We start from the raw sequence: 20,732 nt of genomic DNA, 5'->3' as shown, positions 1-20,732 counted from the left end.
GCAAGTGAGTGTTATAAATAGTGCTGCACTATAAAAATGGCAAGTAACTCAATCAAATCTCTCTGACATGTTACCTGAAAAAGACTTCTATCCTGTTCAATGGTAGACTCTATTTTCATTTGCTGATTGAAGTTATAGTCATGTTGGTGAATGAAATTATAGTCCTGATAATATTTTCTTTTTTATTGCAGAAGGCTTTGGAACTACTTTCTCACCAATTCGATCAGATATTTCTGGAAACATTGAGGTAAGAGTTCAAGTTCTAATATATTCAGACTGCCGTTTGGTTTAAAGTTGATAAGGAAAAGATTGTTGAGTCAAGTAATATGTTGTCAAGCAAATTGTTACTGCTGATGTTGAAGATGTCAAACCAAAGTGCAAGAAAGTTTGAAATGTTGACTATACTGTGTGGCACCTTGGGCAAGTGTCTTCTATTATAACCTTGGGCTAACCGAAGCTTTGTGAGTGGATTTGGTTGATGGAAACTGAAAAAAATACACTGTATAGATATATCATACATAGTAGGTGTACCAACACTATACTTCTCTCTCAAGAGCCTTATAGAAGCACCTTTATCAGATCTCTTGAGTACTCTACTTTCTTCATTATGTTGAGCACTAAATGTTCCCTTTTCACTTTTCTATTAGCCATTTAGACATGGTTATGAATGAGTTATAATAAATTCACACAAACAAATACATAGCTGAGAGAGGATTACCTGCTACACAGCCATAGCCACACTGGAACTGGCCCTGTTAGACATGTGTCATGGAAACCAAAATTAAGTGGCCATGTGTTGAATTTACAGCTAGCCCAAGAAATTCAAAACTAGCCAATTTCAAAAATAGCTGGGTTTTGATAATTCCAAATTTCTGGAGGGTTAATAAGAGGTTCAGTACTGTGTGTATAGATACACGTGTGTGTGTAAGTTGTCATTTCTATGTTTCCTATGAGAGTGTCTGACTGAAGAAACAACATCCTTGTGTTTATATTCCCTGTGAACATTGTTCTTATAGCTCTGCACACCTGTAGGAGTAAAATTAAAAAAATTAAAATACCTTGCTTGTAAAATAGATGAGTGTTGGTGACAAGAAGAATACTTAATCATAAAAATACTACCTCAGAATAATTACTCATCTAACCCATCCTAACATAGAAAAATAGATGTAAAATTAACAATTTAAATGTTACTATGACTATTTTGTGATTTGGCAGACCTGCTGCCAGACTTTGGTACGTGGGGTACTTCAGAATATTCTGGGTGGACACTTACTTGTAATAATGCTAAAGTAGAGTAAATCTGAGAGTGCACCATTGAATAGTGAAGGGGCAGTGCCCTCAGTGACAGGCATGTAATTTGGACTTTTTGTTTAGCTTCAAGGTAGTTCTTTGATCAAGCAGACTTACAATTAAAAGTCTTCCAGCCTGACCATTCCTGTCAGCCTCTCATTATTGCATATCTGGAGACCACATTACCCAGTTTCTCTTATCAAGTGCACAAAGTGGTAGTGGAAAGATTGGTGGCTCCCTTGACATGGTCACTCTTCCCCTCTGTACAGTTGATTCAAGGGGGAGAATGAGACAAGATAAACCAATTCCAGTACTTGACTGGTTCTTTATTGACTCCTGCCACCAAAGTAAAAGATGAGGCCCAGTGCTAGAGTTTTTTTTTTTTTTTTCTTTGATCATATTTTTGCTGGGTTGGGGTTAGCTTGACCTGGATACAAGAAGGAAAAAGTCAGTGGCTGTATGGTATGTTTACATCAGGGTTTCCCAACCTGGCGATATCGCCCACTGGTGGGCGATGAACGAACTTTTAGGAAATGGTGGACGATAAAGGATTTTCAGTAATTAAAATTTTGGTGGGTGATAAAGGATTTTTGGTAATTATGTTTTCCCTAGTCTAAACTATGGAAGTAGTATCCAGCTGTATGATTGTAATTCATCTGTCCTTACCAGTGAAATAAACAACCCTATCAATCTGCTTAATGAAGCAAACAACACTATCTGCTACCTAGCTCCCTCATCCTAGTGAGACAAACAATCCTTCAATCACCAAAATAAAACACCTACACAGTGTCTAAACATCAAACGATTATTTTGGCATAAATAGAGTGGCTTCAAACGATTTCGCCAGTTGACCTTTAACAGACCCTGCTTGCATATCATCGTTTCTCTCCTCTGCTGCTCATACACTCCTTGTACTTCTGTATTGCCGCTTCATGTATGGAAGAAATCATTGAATGAACAATATGTTGTTTGCTCGTCCGTTCATCCTTATCATATATGATAACAGTCCTTTTTAGGGCTATTCTCAGATCAGATCAGAAGTAGTGACCAGACCCATTAACCACGTCACTCCACTTGCATTGGATGCACACATATCAGCATGCATCATGAATTTCTGCCTTTGCTGATTCTGCTTCTATATATTCTTTTTCTGAATTTTAACTTTCCTGATGCCTCCAGTAAAGAAAACTTGTCACCAGTACAGCATTAATTATTTATCATATGGATTCATTGCTTCTCTTTAGAACTATCAATTTCCCATGTGTCTTCTATGCCAGCAAACTTTGAGCAATGAAGCTATGAAACCTTTGCACTTGAAATATCATTTTGATTCTAAGCATTCTGATAAAAAAGACAAACCATTGTCATTTTTTTTCAACTTAAGGCCTCTTTCGAAAAGCAGAAAACACTGAACATGATGTTTATGGAAGCAACTGTACAGGAAAATGATGGTACGATTGCATTGTACAATATTGCATTACTGGCTGCAAAGACCGGGAAGTCCCACACTATAGGAGAAACATTGCTTTGACCTGTCATTTAAGAAGTTCTGTCAACTGTAATGCACAAGAAGTCTGACACAATTATCAAGAAAATTCCACTTAGTAACAATACAATTTCTTGATGAATAGATGAAATGGCCACGAATGTCTTCAACTCATTCAAATTCTCCAGTGTTCTGAATTTTCTATACAAGTGGATGAGTCAACGGTTATAGATAACCACTGTTTGATGATGGTTTATGTTCAATATTTCAATGAATACCTTCAACCTTGTGAGGAAATGCTGTTCACAGAGAACATGCTGCTTGATTCAAAAAGTACATCTATTTTCAATATGCTTAAGCATTTCCTTTCTGAACATCATATCCCACTGACCAATATTATTGCCTGTGCGTCTGATGGGGCCCCTTCTATGGTTGGAAGATACAGAGGTTTTTTTCATCTCTCCTAAAGTGTGAAATTTCTCAACAGATTTTTAATAGTTCATTGTGTGATACACTGACAACATTTAGTGGCAAAAAATATCAATGGTCAAATTGAATGATGCACTGCAGTTGGTTTTCAAAACTGTGAATAAACTGAAATCGAATTCCTTGTCAGATCGAATTTTCCATCAACTGTGTCTGGATAATGATGATGACTTTGTAAAACTTCTGTACTATACCGGAGTACGATGGCTGTCAAAGAGCAACTGTGTTATTCGCTTTGTTGAACTGTTTCATGTGATCATATCTTTTTTTGAAAGTACTCCTCTGTTGGCTTCATTAATAGCTGCAAAGCATGATATTTTTTTTCTGAGCGATATATTCACTAAATTTGATTAAGTTGTTGCAAGAAAAGCAAAAAACTCTTGTCGACTGTAAATCATTTATCACTGCCTTCATTTCGAAATTGGTCCTGTATAAAATAAACATTTCTAAACGTCAATTGCATCAATTTCCACAACTAGATTTTTTGAAAGATGAGTTGGTTGATGAGGATATTGTTACCTATTGGGACTATCTACAATCATTGCATGATGACACAATGGAGCGATTTCAAGATGTTATTACATTGAATATTTCAAATTGGTATAGCAAACCGTTTGAAGTCCAAGCAGTCTATTGCAAAGACGACATTCAGGAGCTAATTGAATTGCAAAATCATAATGAGGCCACAATGTGATATCGGTTTCATGGTAAAGAAGGCTTGTGGTATCATCAAGGTATATTGAATTCTTACCCAAACTTATGGAAGCATTTGAAATTAATTTTGCTTGCCTTCCCAACGTTGTACTTGGTCGAATCTGGTTTCAGTCACGATGGTACTTAACTTTCTAAAAGCAGAAGTGGACTGGATGTAGCCAAACGAGGAGACTTGTGATTAAAATTGACAAATTTGCAACCAAATGTGTCTGCACTAGCTGCATCGCATAAGCCTCAAGGATCACACTGAAAGCTGAACATGGTAAGTTTGTTGAACATTTAATACATGTATCATTTTTCAATTTTATTTCATTGAGAAACATTTAGCAATCAAAAACTTCATTCTTCTGAATAACATTTCAACTCCGAATGCCCATTTTGCAATATTTCATCTCAATAAATATTTCATTTTTTAAGCAATCGTTCTGAATATGCTTTATTTTTGCATCCTAAAAATTACTGCACAGGTGGGCAATGGGAACTTTTGTGTGTGGAAAAGTGGGCTATAACGACAAAAAGGTTGGGAACCGCTGGTTTACATCATTGTATATGTTCTTCATAAATTCAAGTGTTTCAATTGTCTCAACTCTACAGAAACTACAAACCAAGTATAACACAGACCCTGTTACCTTCTCCCACATTGAAGCGATGTTCTTGGATGAACAAGAGAACAAGACAACAAACTATGCTGGTATCAGTGGACTCTGGTTGAAGAGGTAATCATTTAAGGCACTCCAACTGTATTTTGTCCAGTATAAATTTAATTCTAGTCAGCTGGTGTTTGCTTCCTCTTGCCTTGCAATATGTCTTTCCTCTTGTATGTCATCCTCACCTTTTATGTTTTTCCCTCTCTTTGTTTTGCAATGCTTTCTTCCTTGAGCAAGACACTTTATTTCTCATTGCTCCAGTTCACTCAGCTGACGGAAAATGAATTGTACCTGTAATTCAAAGGGTCAGCCTTGTCACACTGTTATGCTGAATTCCCCCCCCCCCCCCCGAGAACTACATTAATAGTATGCATTTGTGTGGAGTGCTAATCTTATGTTCACCCCCACACACACACACACATGCACTTGAGCACCCAGTTCGGCTGAGTCACTGTTATCTTCCTTTTCATTGGCTTCTTTTATTCCGGTCACTTCAATATGTAGAACTGTTAATCCCAAATTGTTAATTTTTTTCATTATCTCTCCATTTTTTACCTTTCATCTTTTTCTGTCAAAGAGCATAGGCTCAAAATATCAAAGACTTCCATTTCTCCTGGGAGTCAAATTAATACACCTGCTTGCTATTCCCTCACCTGTCTCTGTCTTTTGTTTTCTGTACATTTGAACTATATGTATGTATGCGCGTGTGCATATATATAGATATACACACACACACATACATATATATATATATAGGGTTGGCAAGAAACTAATTTCATTATTTCATTTTTCGTAAATAGTTACTTTTTTTTTAATGACTTTTGTCAATGTTATGATTTTTTTACCTTTTGACATTTGAAAGCTGTTCCTTTTAGCTTACTGTTAGTTCAGTGTCAATTTTAACATTGAGTGCAAAAAACAAACATTTTCACCATATTTTGGTTTTTTTATTTCCATAAAGGCAAGAAAGCTACTGAGACTCACAAAAAGATATGTGAAGTTTATGGTGTTGATTGCTTAACAGAATGCACATGTCAGAAATGATATAAGAAATTCCGTTCTGGAGATTTTTTTACTCAAAGATGACCAATGTTCTGGTTGACCTACTGAAGTTGATGATGACTGAATCAAAGCCATTATTGAATTTGATTGTCATATAACTGTGCGATAGATTGCAGAGACGTTATATGTATCACACAACAATTGAAAATAATTTTAAATGTCTTGGATTTGTTAAGAAGCTCGATATTTGGGTTCCACATAAATTGAAAGAGATTCAATTAACACAAAGAGTCAATATTTGCAATATTCATCTCAAATGCAATGAAATTGGCCTTTTTTTTTTTTTTTTTTTTTTTTTTTGAAAGAAATCATCACTGGTGATTGATATTATTGTAAACAATTCATTTTCCTTTGGAAACGATCATGGCCCAAGCGTAATGAGCCAGCACAAACCACATCAAAAGGTGAATTGCATCAAAAAAAGGTCATGCTGTCAATTTGGTTGGATTACAGAGGTGTTGCGTATTTTGAGCTGCTTTCAAGGAACCAAACGATCGATTCAGATGTTTATTGTCAACAACTAATGAAACTGGGGAAAGCAATCAAAGAAAAACAGCCAGAATTGGCAAATTATAAAGGAATTGTATTCCACCATGACAATACTAGACCACACATGTCTTTACTAACTCATGAAAAATTATTGGAACTTGGTTGGGAAGCCATGTCACATCCACCATATAGCCCTGACCTTGCATCATCAGATTACCATTTATTTTGAAGTTTGCAAGATTCTTTGAATTGTAAAACTTTCAATAATGATGATGACCTTAAATTCCACTTGCAGAGCATGGAATCATGAAGTTGCCAGAAAGATGGCAAAAGGCCATTGAACAAAATGGAAAACATATAATTGATTAACGTCCATTCTTTGTATGAAAAAAAATGACTTCATACTAAAATAACCAAATTACTTTCTTGCCAACGTGGTTGCAAAGTTCCTTTCATATCCTACTGTTTGAGGTTTGGTCCCACTGCATGACAGCTTGGACAAGTATCTACTAATCTACTCTTGTCTCTGTTTGGCCAATTCCTTGTAAATGAAATTGGTAGATGAAAACTGTGTGGATACCTTTTGTGTGTATGTATGTTCATGAAAGTGGAAGAAAGAGAATGTGTGATTTTGTGTCTTCATTAATATTGATGTTTTGTATGTTTTCTAGTAAACAAAAACCTTGTTCATTAGCTTTACTGCTTTCAATGTTTGAAGATCAGTTGGAAGATAAAAATACATTATTTGAAAACAAGAGGTTGTTGACCGAAAGAGCATTTGGCCAAAGAATATCCGCTTCACTAAGTTTTATCTAATTCATGCCAGCATAAAAATTTGGACGTAAATGCATTGATGAGTCTGATGATGGTGTTATTTCTACTTTTAGAGCTCTAGAATTCATACATGTTTTTCTGTCTGGATTTTTGGAAGAACACAAAGCTGGAAACACATCTCAATCACTACATCCACTCATTCAAAAATCCTATGAGGAAACACTTAGTCGATACCACGGATGGCTTGTACAGAAACTATTTCCAGTAAGGAATTACTATTATTTTTTCTGCTTTCATTCATTTGCTCTGTCTTTCATTCACTCATTTTTTAATGTGTCAATCGTAAATCTCCATTTTCTTTTTAATTTTTGTATATTGAATATAAACCCATTTGAGTTCTTTGTTTTTCTTTTTTTCTCTGCCATATTGGGTATTTAACTGCCAAGCTAGTGAAAAATATAACATTTGTTTCAACACATGGTTTCACATCAAGAATTATGCAACACACACACACTCATAATGGGCTTCCACACAATTTCTGTCTTTTACATGGTAGCACACAAGCACTTTTACATGGTACCACACAGGTGCTTTTACGTGGTACCGCACAGGCACTTTTATGTGGTACCACACAGGTGCTTTTACGTGGTATCACACAGGTGCTTTTATGGGGTACTGCACAGGTGCTTTTATGTGGTACTGCATAGGTGTTTTTACGTGGTACTGCACAGGTGCTTTTACATGGTACTGCACAGGTGCTTTTACGTGGTACTGCACAGGCACTTTTACATGGTACCACACAGTATTGTAGAAAACATTTGCCCAAGGAGCCACACAATGGGATGGAACCCAAAACCAGATTAAAATCTTATGGAATGAATGAACTCAAACTAAAGTGAACCATTTGAAAACTGTGATGAGATAACTGAAGTCAACAGTAATAGTAGAACTAACTACCGTATAAGAGAGTTTGATCTGATAGAATTAACAACCAAGTTCTCTCTCATATGTCATTCTTTATCCTCAGGTCAGTTTCGATCCAGTTGTCCATGTTAGACAACTATGATCAGGTCTTCCAACTGTAACATGCCCTGTATTCATATAAAGTATCTCTGTTTTTTACTTGTTTCAGTCATTAGACTGTAGCCATGCTGGGGCACTGCCTTGAAGAATTTTTAGTCAAATGTATCAAGCTCAGAGTTTTTTTTTTTTTAAAGCCTGGTACTATTTCTATTGGTCTCTTTTAATGAATCGCTAAATTACAGGGATATAAACAAACCAGCACTAGTTGTCAAGTGGTAGTGGAGGGAGCAACTACACACATACATATATGATGGGCTTATTTCTTTACTGCCCACAAGGGGCTAAACATAGAAGGGACAAACAAGGACAGACAAAGGGATTAAGTCGATTACATCGACCCCAGTGCATAACTGGTACTTAATTTATCGACCCTGAAAGGATGAAAGGCTAAGTCGACCTCGGCAGAATTTGAACTCAGAACGTAACGGCAGACGAAATACCACTGAGCATTTCGCCCGGCGTGCTAATGTTTCTGCCAGCTCGCCGGCTTCTTTCAGTTTCTGTCTACCAAATACACTCATAAGGCTTTGGTCAGCCCGAGGCTATAGTAGAACACACTTGCCCAAGGTGGAACAGAACCCTGAACCAAGCTTCTCAGTACATAGACACACTTGTGCCTATATTTAGGACTGCATTTCATTACTCAATATATCCTTGAGGATATGGCTGCTATTTCTAGCAGGTCAAGATCAGTTCGATGCTCTTGCTTTGGCTTGTGTCTAACTTGTTTCATTGTTGCCGTTGTTATTGCTGTTTCTGTTAATCTTTTCAATATTTCTCTCTCTCTCTCTTTCACCAGATTATTTCAATAGCAGCCCCAAGTCGTACAGGCCTTATGAACATTTTGTGTAAAGATACCAACTTAAATGAAGAACAGGTCGGTTAACTAAATTATTTACTTAATGATTGCATATTCCAAGTAAATTGATCTTTCCCCATGGACAGTACTGAACAAACTGTGTGCCCATATTGTGTTACCACTCATAACATTCTGGCTTTTGTGAAGGTGCATGGCTTAGTGGTTAGGGCATTCAACTCATGATCATAAGATCGTGAGTTCAATACCCAACAGCATGTATTTCCCCATGGCCAAACGTTTTCCACAGAAGGCTGGAAACAAACATCAGTTGAATGACTGTGCTGGTTGTTCTTTAACAACCATGATTTTGAGGTAAGGATACACATGAACAACACAACTTTATCGCTCCACTACTGCTTAAATCTCTCTGAGAGATTTAGAAATATTATATTTCTAATTTTGCTGATCAGTGAATAAACTTCACTATGATTTATATAAGTTTGCGAAGGCGAAACGGGCTTCTTTATCCAGCTGGCAAGCTACTTCAGGCTGATGACGAGGAAAGACTCAGAAACATGTCCCTGAAGGCTGGCTAGGCTGGGTGGAGGAGCTTGTCTCCCCCTCGCAAACTTAAGGACACAGTAATTGTGTCAAGGCCAACAGGAAGCGGTCCAGCTTCCTAGGGCTAAACGGTAGTAGTGTGTTCCCTTATTGGGATTGTCACATTAAGTTGACAATATACTACAACACACGTGTGTGTTTATATATCATCATCATCATCATTTAACATCTGTTGTCCATGCTGGCATGGGTTGGATCAGCGCTGACAAATGTGTGACCAGAGCTGGCAAGCCAGTGTGGCTGCACCAGACTCCTGGCTGTTTTAGCATGGTTTCTACAGCTGGATGCCCTTCCAAATGCTAACAACTTAACACAGTGTGCTGGGTGCTTTTACATGGTACCACACAGGTGCTTTTACGTGGTACTGCACAGGCACTTTTACATGGTAGCACACAAGCACTTTTACATGGTACCATACAGATGCTTTTACGTGGTACTGCATTGGCACTTTTACGTGGTACTGCACAGATACTTTTACGTGGTACTGCACAGACACTTTTACGTGGTACCACACAGGTGCTTTTATGGGGTACTGCACAGGCACTTTTACGTGGTACCACACAGGTGCTTTTACGTGGTACTGCATAGGTGCTTTTACGTGGTACTGCACAGGTGCTTTTACGTGGTACCGCACAGGCACTTTTACATGGTACCACACAGGTGCTTTTACGTGGTACCACACAGGCACTTTTACGTGGTACTGCACAGGTGCTTTTACATGGTACCGCACAGGCACTTTAATGTGGTACTGCACAGGTGCTTTTACGTGATACCACACAGGTGCTTTTACGTGGTACCACACAGGTGCTTTTACGTGGTACCACACAGGTGCTTTTACGTGGTACCACACAGGTGCTTTTACGTGGTACCATACAGGTGCTTTTACGTGGTACCACACAGGTGCTTTTATGTGGTACTGCACAAGCGCTTTTACGTGGTACTGCACAGGCACTTTTACGTGGTACCACACAGATGCTTTTACATGGTACCACACAGGCACTTTTATGTGGTACTGCACAGGCACTTTTACGTGGTACCACACAGGTGCTTTTACGTGGTACCACACAGGCACTTTTATGTGGTACCACACAGGTGCTTTTACGTGTTGCTGCATGGATGCTTTTACATGTCATCAGACGAGTGCTTTTATGTGCCACTGCCATTTTATTTATATATAATGATGATGATATATGTATGTGAGAACCTCCTTTCAGCTTCTGTCTGCCAAATCTACTCACAAGGCATGGGACGAAGTGTTGAAGCATGATCTTTGAACTGTGAGCCTCACAGAGGCAATGACTAGTGACCGAGGCCTTTGGCAATATGCTGTGCTTGAGAAGACCTATCAACCCAAGTGAAATTGTAGTCATGGCTTATGCAGTGGGCCTCACAGGGACAAAGTGGCTGAGTTCCTTTCGAGTGTTGAGCCTCACAGAGGCAATGACCGAGACTGTTGGCATTATGTTGTGCTTGAGAAGAAGACCCATCAAGCTGAGCAAAATCACAGTTGTAGCAGGTACTGGTATCATGCAAATGATACCCATGCCTGTGGCAAGTAAAAGCACCCATTACACTCTCAGTGGTTGGCATTAGGAAGGGCATCCAGCCGTAGAAAACCATGCCAAATCAGACTGAAGTCTGGTGCAGCCTTCCAGCTTACCAACCCTGGTCAAACCATCCAACTCATGCCAGCATGGACAACGGATGTTAAATGATGATGATGATGATATTTATGTGTTTTATTAAAGATTTGATTGTTCCAGTTTAATCTTTTTTATTACAGATTTTCTGTATTTTTGTATCAGTTTTTTTGTATTTAGCCTTAAATAATGAAGTTCCTAAATATGTAGTTCTATATTCAATTTTTCCAGAACTTCATAGTCTCATTTTCAAGAATTGAAATAGTTTTGCCATCTGCATTGTTTCTTATATACTGGTCAAATTTTTGTAAACTTAATACTAACCAAATCACACTCCTCAACCCCAGTACTAACTTTGAGCTACAGCCTAAATATGCCCAAAGCAAGTAAAAAATTGAAATCAAACTACTATACTAAAACTTTAAACACCTGTAGGACAAACACCTCACAAACATTAAAAAACGTCTTGACTGTTAGTATCAGCATAGGATCAAAGAACTGTTAGAAAGTGCAGCTTTAGACAGTGCAACATGATGGCCTCTGTTTTGAATGTTAGGCTGTTTTTGTTGTAACTTGACAAATAAAGTAAATAAGCTTTTGTTGTAACTTGACGAATAACATAAATACATTGTGAAACTTTTAACTCAACACAATATATAAAACTTTAAAATACCAATTACATTTTCTGCATTTCTTATTAGTATATAATGTGACTCAAACTCTATATGTTAGCCTATCCGGACATGGTTGTTTTCAAATTATATAGAGCAGTGTTTCTCAACCTTTTTACCCTTGCGTAACCCTTAAAATAAATTACATGTCTGAAGGAACCCCTGCACAAAAAAAATTATATATCATGTCTTTCTCAAATGTTTTCCATCATAGCTCACATGGTAAATATATATATATATCATCATCATCGTTTAACGTCCGCTTTCCATGCTAGCATGGGTTGGACGATTTGACTGAGGACTGGTGAAACCGGATGGCAACACCAGGCTCCAGTCTAATATATATATATATATATATATATATATATATATATATATATATATATATATATATATATATATATGGTGGTTATATTTTTTTATAACATAATAGGTTAGATAGGATGATGTCTATATTACAGTAACCAATAATATGTTGTCCATGTATAGTAATATTACAATCATGAAATTAGCATTAGCATATCTCACTCTTTCTCACAGAACTCTAGGGTTCTGGAGAACCCCAGTTGAGAAATGCTGGCATAGAGTATAGGAGTGGAGTGTAGGACTATCTTTTTTGAGCCCGAATTTTTGGTAATGTGTCATGCCTTCAAGCACACTTTTAAATTGTATGTGTAATATATGTATATTTTTCTATTTCAGTTCATAAATGACCTTCAGGTTTATCTGGACTCATTATCAAGCAACCTGGAAGTATTTAAGTCTATTTTGATCAAGTATAACCTGGATAACAATGATAAAGTGTAACATCATCACAGCAGAGCACAGTGGTGGATCATGGTACATTGTTTTCAGCATGGTGCAGTGACAGTGATGGCACAGAGCAGTGGCACATAACTGATTATTGAACTACATATTCTGAATAAATTTGTAAAATTAAGGGGGAAAAAAAACGTTCTCATTTCTTTAAGAATTCCTTGTCAGTGTTTTTATCTATTTGTTGTTGTGGTGGTGGTGGTGTGAGGGGTTGTGGTAGTGGTTTCTTGAGATTAGAAAGATTTTTCAAGAAATTATCCCATGTTTGTTCCTTTTTACTTTTTCCTGTTTTCTGTCTTTTCTTTTGGCTTTTGTTTGTCTGACATCTTTGTCTTAACCTCAACTTCCTCATTACCTGATTTTATTGAACTGGCAGTATCTAAGAAAACTGTGGCTTCTAATTAACTAAGAAAACTGCGGTGTCTAATTAGCAAAGAGCATTGTGGCATCTAGTTAGCAAAGAAAGCTGTTTAATTAGCTAAGAAATTTGTGGTATTTAGTTAATTATACAAAGTATTAGGGGTAAATTTGTTTTTTTTTTTGTCTCCTTTTTTCAGGAACAGCTTGATGTATTGGTGAATAGTTAATGGCATTGAAGAACTTAAAAATTAAAGTTGTAGTTGAGAAAAAGTTAATTGATGTGAAGGGCCGCAAGTCATCTGAATATTGGAAAAGAGTTACCTGTATGATGATGATTAAAGTGCCAACATCATGACTGCTTCTCGATGCTCTGTGGACACTGTAAAAGTTGTAAGACATGACATGGACAGCTACAAGGAAGATTATGAAATCATGAAAAAGTAGGAAGGGACACAGCAGGTTTTCTGTGTCTGCACATTGGAATTCATCCCTACATCTTTGAACAGGATCTTAGGCTCAATTCGGATAGCTGTGTGAAGTTGTTGGAACTGCAGTCACTCCCTGACTGGAGAGGGTTGCTGCTGGAAGGCCATGTACACCCAAAACCACGCTAATAGCATAAGAGTGAAATTTAGGATGTCTCAGTTTTCTGTGAATCGATTTTGATAAAACTTTTCTCACCTGGTTTGCACACTATGGCAACATCATTGTTTTCATTATTCTGTGTAATGTCCTTTCTTTTATATTTCAGATTCTTCCGTTTTGGGGTGAACCATGCTAATAGCTTTTGAATGAAAATAGCCCATGTACACTTCTTTTTTTTTTTTCAGAAAATGAAGGGTAATGATACATATTAAGCATACATTGAATATATATTTAACAGAAAACAATAATTTAATAACATTTATAGACATAATGAATTATTTAGCCATATGAGCACCATCTCAACAGATAACTTCAAAATCCCTATTAGTCATGGAATCTATCAATTTCTTAATAGTAGCAGGTTGGACTGCCTCTGCTGCAGCTTTCATGGTTGCCCATAAGACATCTTTCGACATAAATTGGCGTCCATTGGCGTAAACATCTTGTTTAATGATGGATCAAAGATTTTCGATAGGGTTGAGATACAGAAATGCTAGCGGCCACACCATCAACCTTTCATTTTGTATGCCACAAGACCCTAAGAATGCTTGGGTGGTCCTAGCAGAGTGGGAGGGAGCATTGTCATGCATTAATGAGATTCCTTAGAAGTGATAGTGATGTGTCATCTAGCCAGGGATCCAAGACTTCTTTCAGGAGATTGCAGTTGGCGGCTGCGGTCACTTTAACCTCTTCAGGTACACTGGCTGGACCAACAAGTCTGTCCCCAATGATACCAGCCCACAATATGACTCCTCCACACTGTTGTTGATGCTCATTTCCAAAATAGACCCAATCATTTGCCCAACTATCAGGTTCGTCGAGGGTCACCCTGGTTTCGTCAGTGAACAGAACACAACTCCTGTCTAACGTCAAACTCCTGTGAGGAAAGCAGTTTCAGGGGTTCTCGTACAGAAGCCATGGTCCCGAGGATGCAATTTTTGGTGGTTATTGGTACATAAGGAAACCTGAAGGTGAAAATGGCTTTGTTTGTTTGTCCAGGTTTCCCACATAATTTGTGGCCAATATTCCTTAAATCCCTAGCTGTCACAGTCTTGGAGGTCCCACAATCAGATCATTTCTTCCTTAGTGCTCATGTGGCTAAATACTTCATTGTGTCAATAATGGTTATAATATTATTATGGTTTTGTTACATATTAAGCATACATTAAGTATATATTTATCATTACTCTTCATTTTCTGAAAAACAATGTCTAGATGGGATATTTTCATTCAAAAGCTATTACCATGGTTCACCCAAAATCTAAAGAATCTGAAATAAAAAAGAAAGGAAATTATACAGAATAATGAAAACATAACAATGGTGTTGCCATAGTGTGCAAACCAGTTGGGAAAAGTTTTATCAAAATCAATTCACAAAAAGCCAAGAAATCCTAAATCTCACTCCTAAGCTATTAGCATGGTTCTGGGTGAATGTAGCAATGGGATTCAGTTCTTTACCATACCTCTGAAAAGAGTTAGAAGCTGTTGTCAGAAAATTTCTACAACTTCACCAGCCCCAATTTCTAGCCTCCTAATTGCCCCGATTACTATGTATGGAACACAGTTGAAAAATATTCTGCCTGCAACACCAAGGTCTACTGGTGACAAAGATCAAGGAAATGTTTGAAGATCTTCCCAGAGACACAATGAGAAATGCATGTGCCAGAATCTGGAGCCTTCTTGAGGGTAGAGTGGAACCTGAAGGCAGCTTCTTTGAGTAAACTGTTATCACCCAGCCATAATCTAGTTAATATTCTCTTTGAATTTTTTAAATATTTTAATTTTTGGATGGGTTATTGTGTTTTCTTTTCCTTTTATGCAAACTGTCAAATTTAACCTGAACACCCTGTAAGTCCTTACCTGCCAGCCTATTAACCTACTTATCTTTTAACAAACCTACACGTCTGCCTGCATCTATATTTATCTGTCTACCTACTTACATCCATAATTACCTACCTATCAATTTATCTGCCAAACTATCTACCTATCACCCACATACCTCCTAGTCTCCATATTTATCTATCTGCCAATCTCCCTATCAAACTTCCCACTTTATCTGCTGATCCAGGTAAAGTAGGTAGTCTAACAAGTTGAGTAAACATATTGTTTTGGGTTGTCTTTTTTTTTTTAATGTTTCTATGTCTCTACATTTATTGTTCATTGATGAATGTGGAGGGTATGTCCACTGATGTTTGAACTCAAGGTCAAAGTTTGTACATTGGACATCTTGAGTCTGAATCACATCAACCAATATATATGGAAGGGTTATATTTAGATTTGAAAGTGAAAATGTTTCCTAAATCTCAAAAAAGCCAAATTGTTTAACTTCCTGAATTGAAGAAACGCTACATGAAATGAAAATTACCCTTGTAGATACAGGTGTGACTATGTGATAAGTTTGCTTCCCAACTACATGGTTTCAGGTTCAGTCCCACTGCATTGCACCTTGGATAAGTGTTTTCTACAATAGCCCTGAGCCAATCAATGTGTTGTACATAGATTTGGAAGATGGGAACTGAAAAAAACTATACGTGTGTCACTATCATATAGTAGTATTCATTTCCAATCTTCTGTGAAAACATGTCTGGCCATGGCAAAATATTACTTTTCAATCATCATTATCATCATCCTTTAACGTCCATTTTCCATGCTGGTGTGGGTTTGACTGAAGCTGAGAAGTTTCACCAGGTTCCATTCTGATTTGGCATGATTTCTATGACTGGATGCCCTTCCTAATACTAACCACTTTACAGTTTGTGCTGGGTGCTTTTAATGTGGCACCACATGAGTGCTTTTCAAGTCCTGTTATATTTCCCCATGGCCAGACAAGGGTATCTGGCCAAAGAAAAATCTACCTTGGCAAACTCTTTTTGACTTAAGCAAGCGTGGCAAAGTGGACATTAAGGCGATGATGATGATGGAGCTTCAGTCTATCACAACTAATTATACCAGATTTCTAAAGAAATTTAGAACTCGAGGGATGTCTAGGAGCAATAGAGGAACTTGTGCAGGTCTGAGCAAAATGACAGAAATTATCTTCTAGAAGGTGAACTAACTCTAGGTTGTGGGACCAATTTATCATTGTTTAATTTCTTTTCTGTGCTTGCATGGATCCAACAGCTTTGTTGAGAGCGATTTACTATGGCTGAATGCCTTTCCTGTCACTAACCCTCATTTGTTTCCAAGCATGGTAATATGCCCCCATATCAAATGTATTTGTTTACAGTAGAATAGAAACCAACAAGCCTGGCTTGTATGATGTGAAGACAAGTGTGTACAACACCACCTCTTGTATGTGTGTATATACGAGTTCTGATCAGTAAGTATCCAGACTGTTGTCATAGTAACAAATCTAAAACACACAGTGATGCCACTAGGCAAAGATTGACCTTGAACTTTGCTATGCATGTGCACTAAGTTTTAACGTTCTACCTCACTTCTGTTGTTTGCAGCAGTGCTTCAAAGTAATGTGTGATTGTTGCATTGACCATGAAAGAGTTATCATGGCGAAACTTGCTCAGAGGCTTATGTGAAGTTGCAGAAAGTGTATGGAGAGTGTATGAGCCACACACAAGTGTATGAGTGTTTCAGACGTTTCCAAGATGGCTGAAAAATATCGATATTGACGAACGTTCTGGGAGACCCGCAACCGGTAGAACTGAGAAAAACATCACATGTGCATGCAGCTGTGAGAGGAAACCACTGAATCACCATCTGTGACTTATCAGGGGATGTGCAGATTAGTTATAGTTCAGTTCAGTCCATTATCACTGGAGATTTGGGTATGAGATGCGTGTCTGTCAAAACTGCTTTCAGCTGACCAAAAAGACACTCAAGTTTCAGTTGCACAAGATCTCTTTGGTTGTGTCGAGAATTTTGAAAACTTTGCATTGGCCTCTGAGCAGGTATTGTCAAGCGTTTGGCAAAATTTGAGCAGATTCTCTGCTCAACTTTCTCTGTCATGATATTTGCGATGATCACACGCTACACACCTTCCTTCCAAGCACTGCCGTAAACACCGGAAGTGAGCTAGAATATTAAAACTTAGAGCGCATGCACAGCAGAGTTCAAGGTTAATCTGTGCCAAGTAGCTTCACTCTGCATACTTTAGCTTCATTACTTATTGATCAGACCGTGTGTGTGTGTGTATATATATATATATATATATATATATATATATACTACACTACCCATGACATGTTGGGTTACTGGGAAACTAAGTTTCCCAGCTACAGAGTTTTGTGTGGGTTGGAAAGATTTGGCTGCTATTTCTTGCATGCCCTTCTACCACGTAACCTATTTCAGGTCCTTTATCACAAATAGCTGTTACGTGGTAGTAGGGCATGCTAGAAATAGCAGCCAAGTCTTTGGAGGTGAGATACATTGAATGCACTTGAAAAATATTTCATACTGAGGTTACGAATGGGTCTTTCATGAAATACCTACTGTATTTTTAAAGTCATTTTCGCTGTATATTTTTTTAAATATGCCAAAAAAATTTTGTAATGGTATTCACGTGAAAATATTTTTAAAAAACATTAAGATATTGCCTGTTTAAAGAAAGCTAAAATATACATACTTACAGTACAAACAACTTACATTTTTGAAATCACATTCACTTAAAAAATTTTCTAAGTTATTAAAATATTGTGTTTAACAAAAGCAAAAATAGAAATTGTAAAAAAAAAAAATCGTATTGTTTCATTGTCAACTCAGTCTAATAGAAAGATAAGAGTTTCTTCCCTTCCAGCATGATTATTTGTGGAACATTTTTTTCCCATTATGCACCAGTTTCGCTGAGCAACATCGCAGGCAAGCAAAATTGAAACTGACTTTTAATGTATTATAGATAGATAATCATCATCCTTTAACGTCCGTTTTCCATGTTGGCATGGGTTGTATGGGTTGTATGGTTTGACCAGAGCTGGAAATCTAGAGAGCTGCACCAGGTTCCAGTCTGATTTGGCTTGGTTTCTATGGCTGGTTGCCTTTCCTAATGCCAAGCATTTTACAGTGTGTGCTGAGTGCTTTTAACATGGCACCAGCATGAGTGCTTTTATGTGACACTAGCATGAGTGGTATTTACGTTGCACTAGCACAGGGCTCTTACAGGCCAATCTTCTTCATCAGGGGGAGTGACCTTAACACTTCTGCTGTGGAGGGTGTGCCTTCTTAAAGTACCCAGCACACACTGTAAAGCTGGTATATCATTTTTCTTTGGAGATGACAAAGGACCAAGATATCTACCAACTTGCTGTACTTAAGAAGGCACACCCTCCACAGCAGAAGTGTTAAGGTCACTCCCGCTGTCCATGACTAAAATCACAAATTACAGCATACACATGATCACAAAAACACAGATTTCACAACTTGTGAAGTAAACATATATATATACATATACACACACAAGGTGGTATCAAAAAATTCCTGGATTATTTCTGCAGCATGCCAATAGATGGCAGCATGTGGTTGCATGCACAGTGAGAGCTAGCAGTAACCTTCATGGGGCAGTGTGCTGAATGACATCACTCTGTTTACTCCACAAGTTGTGAAATCTGTGTTTTTGTGATCATGAGTATGCTGTAGTCTGATTTTTGTCATGGACAGAAATTTGGAACAAAGAGCCAACATGAAATTTTGCATTAAACTTGGGAAGTCTACTATAGAGACAATGAGCATACTTTGGCAAGATTATGGTGATAAGGCAATGGGTTGTACACAATGTTTCGAGTGGCACAGGTCCACAACAGAGCTGCAGTTCAACCAAGAGCATGATATCTGTGGTATTGAGCATCAAGAATTTGTCCCTGAGGGCCAGACTGTCAATCAAGAGTTTTACAGTGATATTTTAAAATGTTTGAGGGAGGACATTTGGTGAAAGTGACCAGATCTATGGAGCGCAAAGATGTCATACAGCTCTTAATGTTTGACGCATGATCCTCCACATGCAATAACCTTCCTTACGCATTGATCCACTGAATTTGTCAAGGTGATTATATCCTCTTGTGCCATGCTTTGAGCAGCATCCCAGAGGGAAACTTTACTTGAAAACTGCAGTCCATCTTGGTAAATGTGCCTCTTCAGGACACTCCACCGGTTCTGAATCAGATTTAAGACAGGGAAACAAGGTAGCCACTTCATCAAATGACCTCCAGAAAAGCCTGTTTGCTGCAAGTATTCCTTAGAACCTTTCGCTGCATGAGACGGGGCATTATCTTGCATGAAGACCAGCTTTCTCTTGAATGAAAGTTTTTGCTTTTTGAACCATGGCTGGAAATTGCCCTTTAACAAGGTAACATATGTTTTCAAAGTGCTCTTAGTGCCATCTGGCACTTTCCATGGCCTAACCATCATACCACCAATGATGCCAGTCCAAAACAGGACCCCACCTCTTCCCTGTTGGCATCTCAAACTATGATGACTGTTCCCTCTGATTGATATCCAACCTTTACTCCAGGGCATTCGTCAGTGAATAGAACTGTTGATAAATCTATCTTCATGTATTCTTCTGCTTAGCAACAGCCTTCAGAGGGGGCCTTGTAATAAGTTTAACATTCCTGGCTACCTGCTTCAAGAGGCAACACTTGGTAGCTTTCGATACGTCTTCCCTGCCACAACGTTTGAAGACTTCCCTTCTTGCCAGACATAGGTTCTGCACAACTTTCCTTTCCACATGTGACAAAGTATGATTCGAAGCAACCCTCAACTTACCCTTATTTGCCTTCAACTGGACAGAAATAAGAGACTGCACAAATTTCTTCACTGTTTGGTGATCTCTTCCCAGTATTTTTGATATTTCTATGGTTGTTTTTCCTTTTTCAAGCTCTGGTACGATGGTAGACTTTTCATTCAAGGTAAGATCATGTTTCTGACCCATAATGACACTTAAATTAGGCACCTGCCAAATAATTTGAGACAGCAGAAATGTTGCTGCTACACGATAATGGCTGCTGTTTGTTTACATCTGCACAGATCCAATTTATTTTAACAATGTGCGCAGATAGGCGTTGCCAACAGTCAGTGAGAAAACAACTGGTTTTAAATTAATATACATTTATATATGTGTATACATGCATATACATGTGTATGTATTGCATACACACACATGTATATGCATGTATACACATATATATACACACATACACATAC

The 20,732-nt window shown here is 37.8% G+C and overlaps 1 protein-coding gene across 5 annotated transcripts in view; it reads left to right on the top strand.

Moving 5' to 3' along the window:
• The window catches only part of LOC106873150 (glycolipid transfer protein), a 43,091-nt gene extending 30,356 nt beyond the window's left edge, over positions 1-12,735 (top strand). For all 5 annotated transcript variants that reach the window (XM_014920376.3, XM_089341229.1, XM_089341228.1 and 2 more), the window contains exons 3-7: positions 192-247; positions 4,571-4,692; positions 7,062-7,212; positions 8,831-8,908; positions 12,465-12,735. In XM_014920376.3, coding sequence (XP_014775862.1) covers positions 192-247; positions 4,571-4,692; positions 7,062-7,212; positions 8,831-8,908; positions 12,465-12,569 — 512 coding nt within the window. In that variant the 3' untranslated portion in view covers positions 12,570-12,735. The remainder of the gene's footprint in view (positions 1-191; positions 248-4,570; positions 4,693-7,061; positions 7,213-8,830; positions 8,909-12,464) is intronic.
• The last annotated feature ends 7,997 nt before the right edge of the window (positions 12,736-20,732 follow it).

This window comes from Octopus bimaculoides, chromosome 24 (genome assembly GCF_046866305.1).
Source record: "Octopus bimaculoides isolate indiv1 chromosome 24, ASM4686630v1, whole genome shotgun sequence".
Classification (NCBI taxonomy): domain Eukaryota; kingdom Metazoa; phylum Mollusca; class Cephalopoda; order Octopoda; family Octopodidae; genus Octopus; species Octopus bimaculoides.
This window is presented reverse-complemented; position numbering and strand designations above follow the sequence as displayed.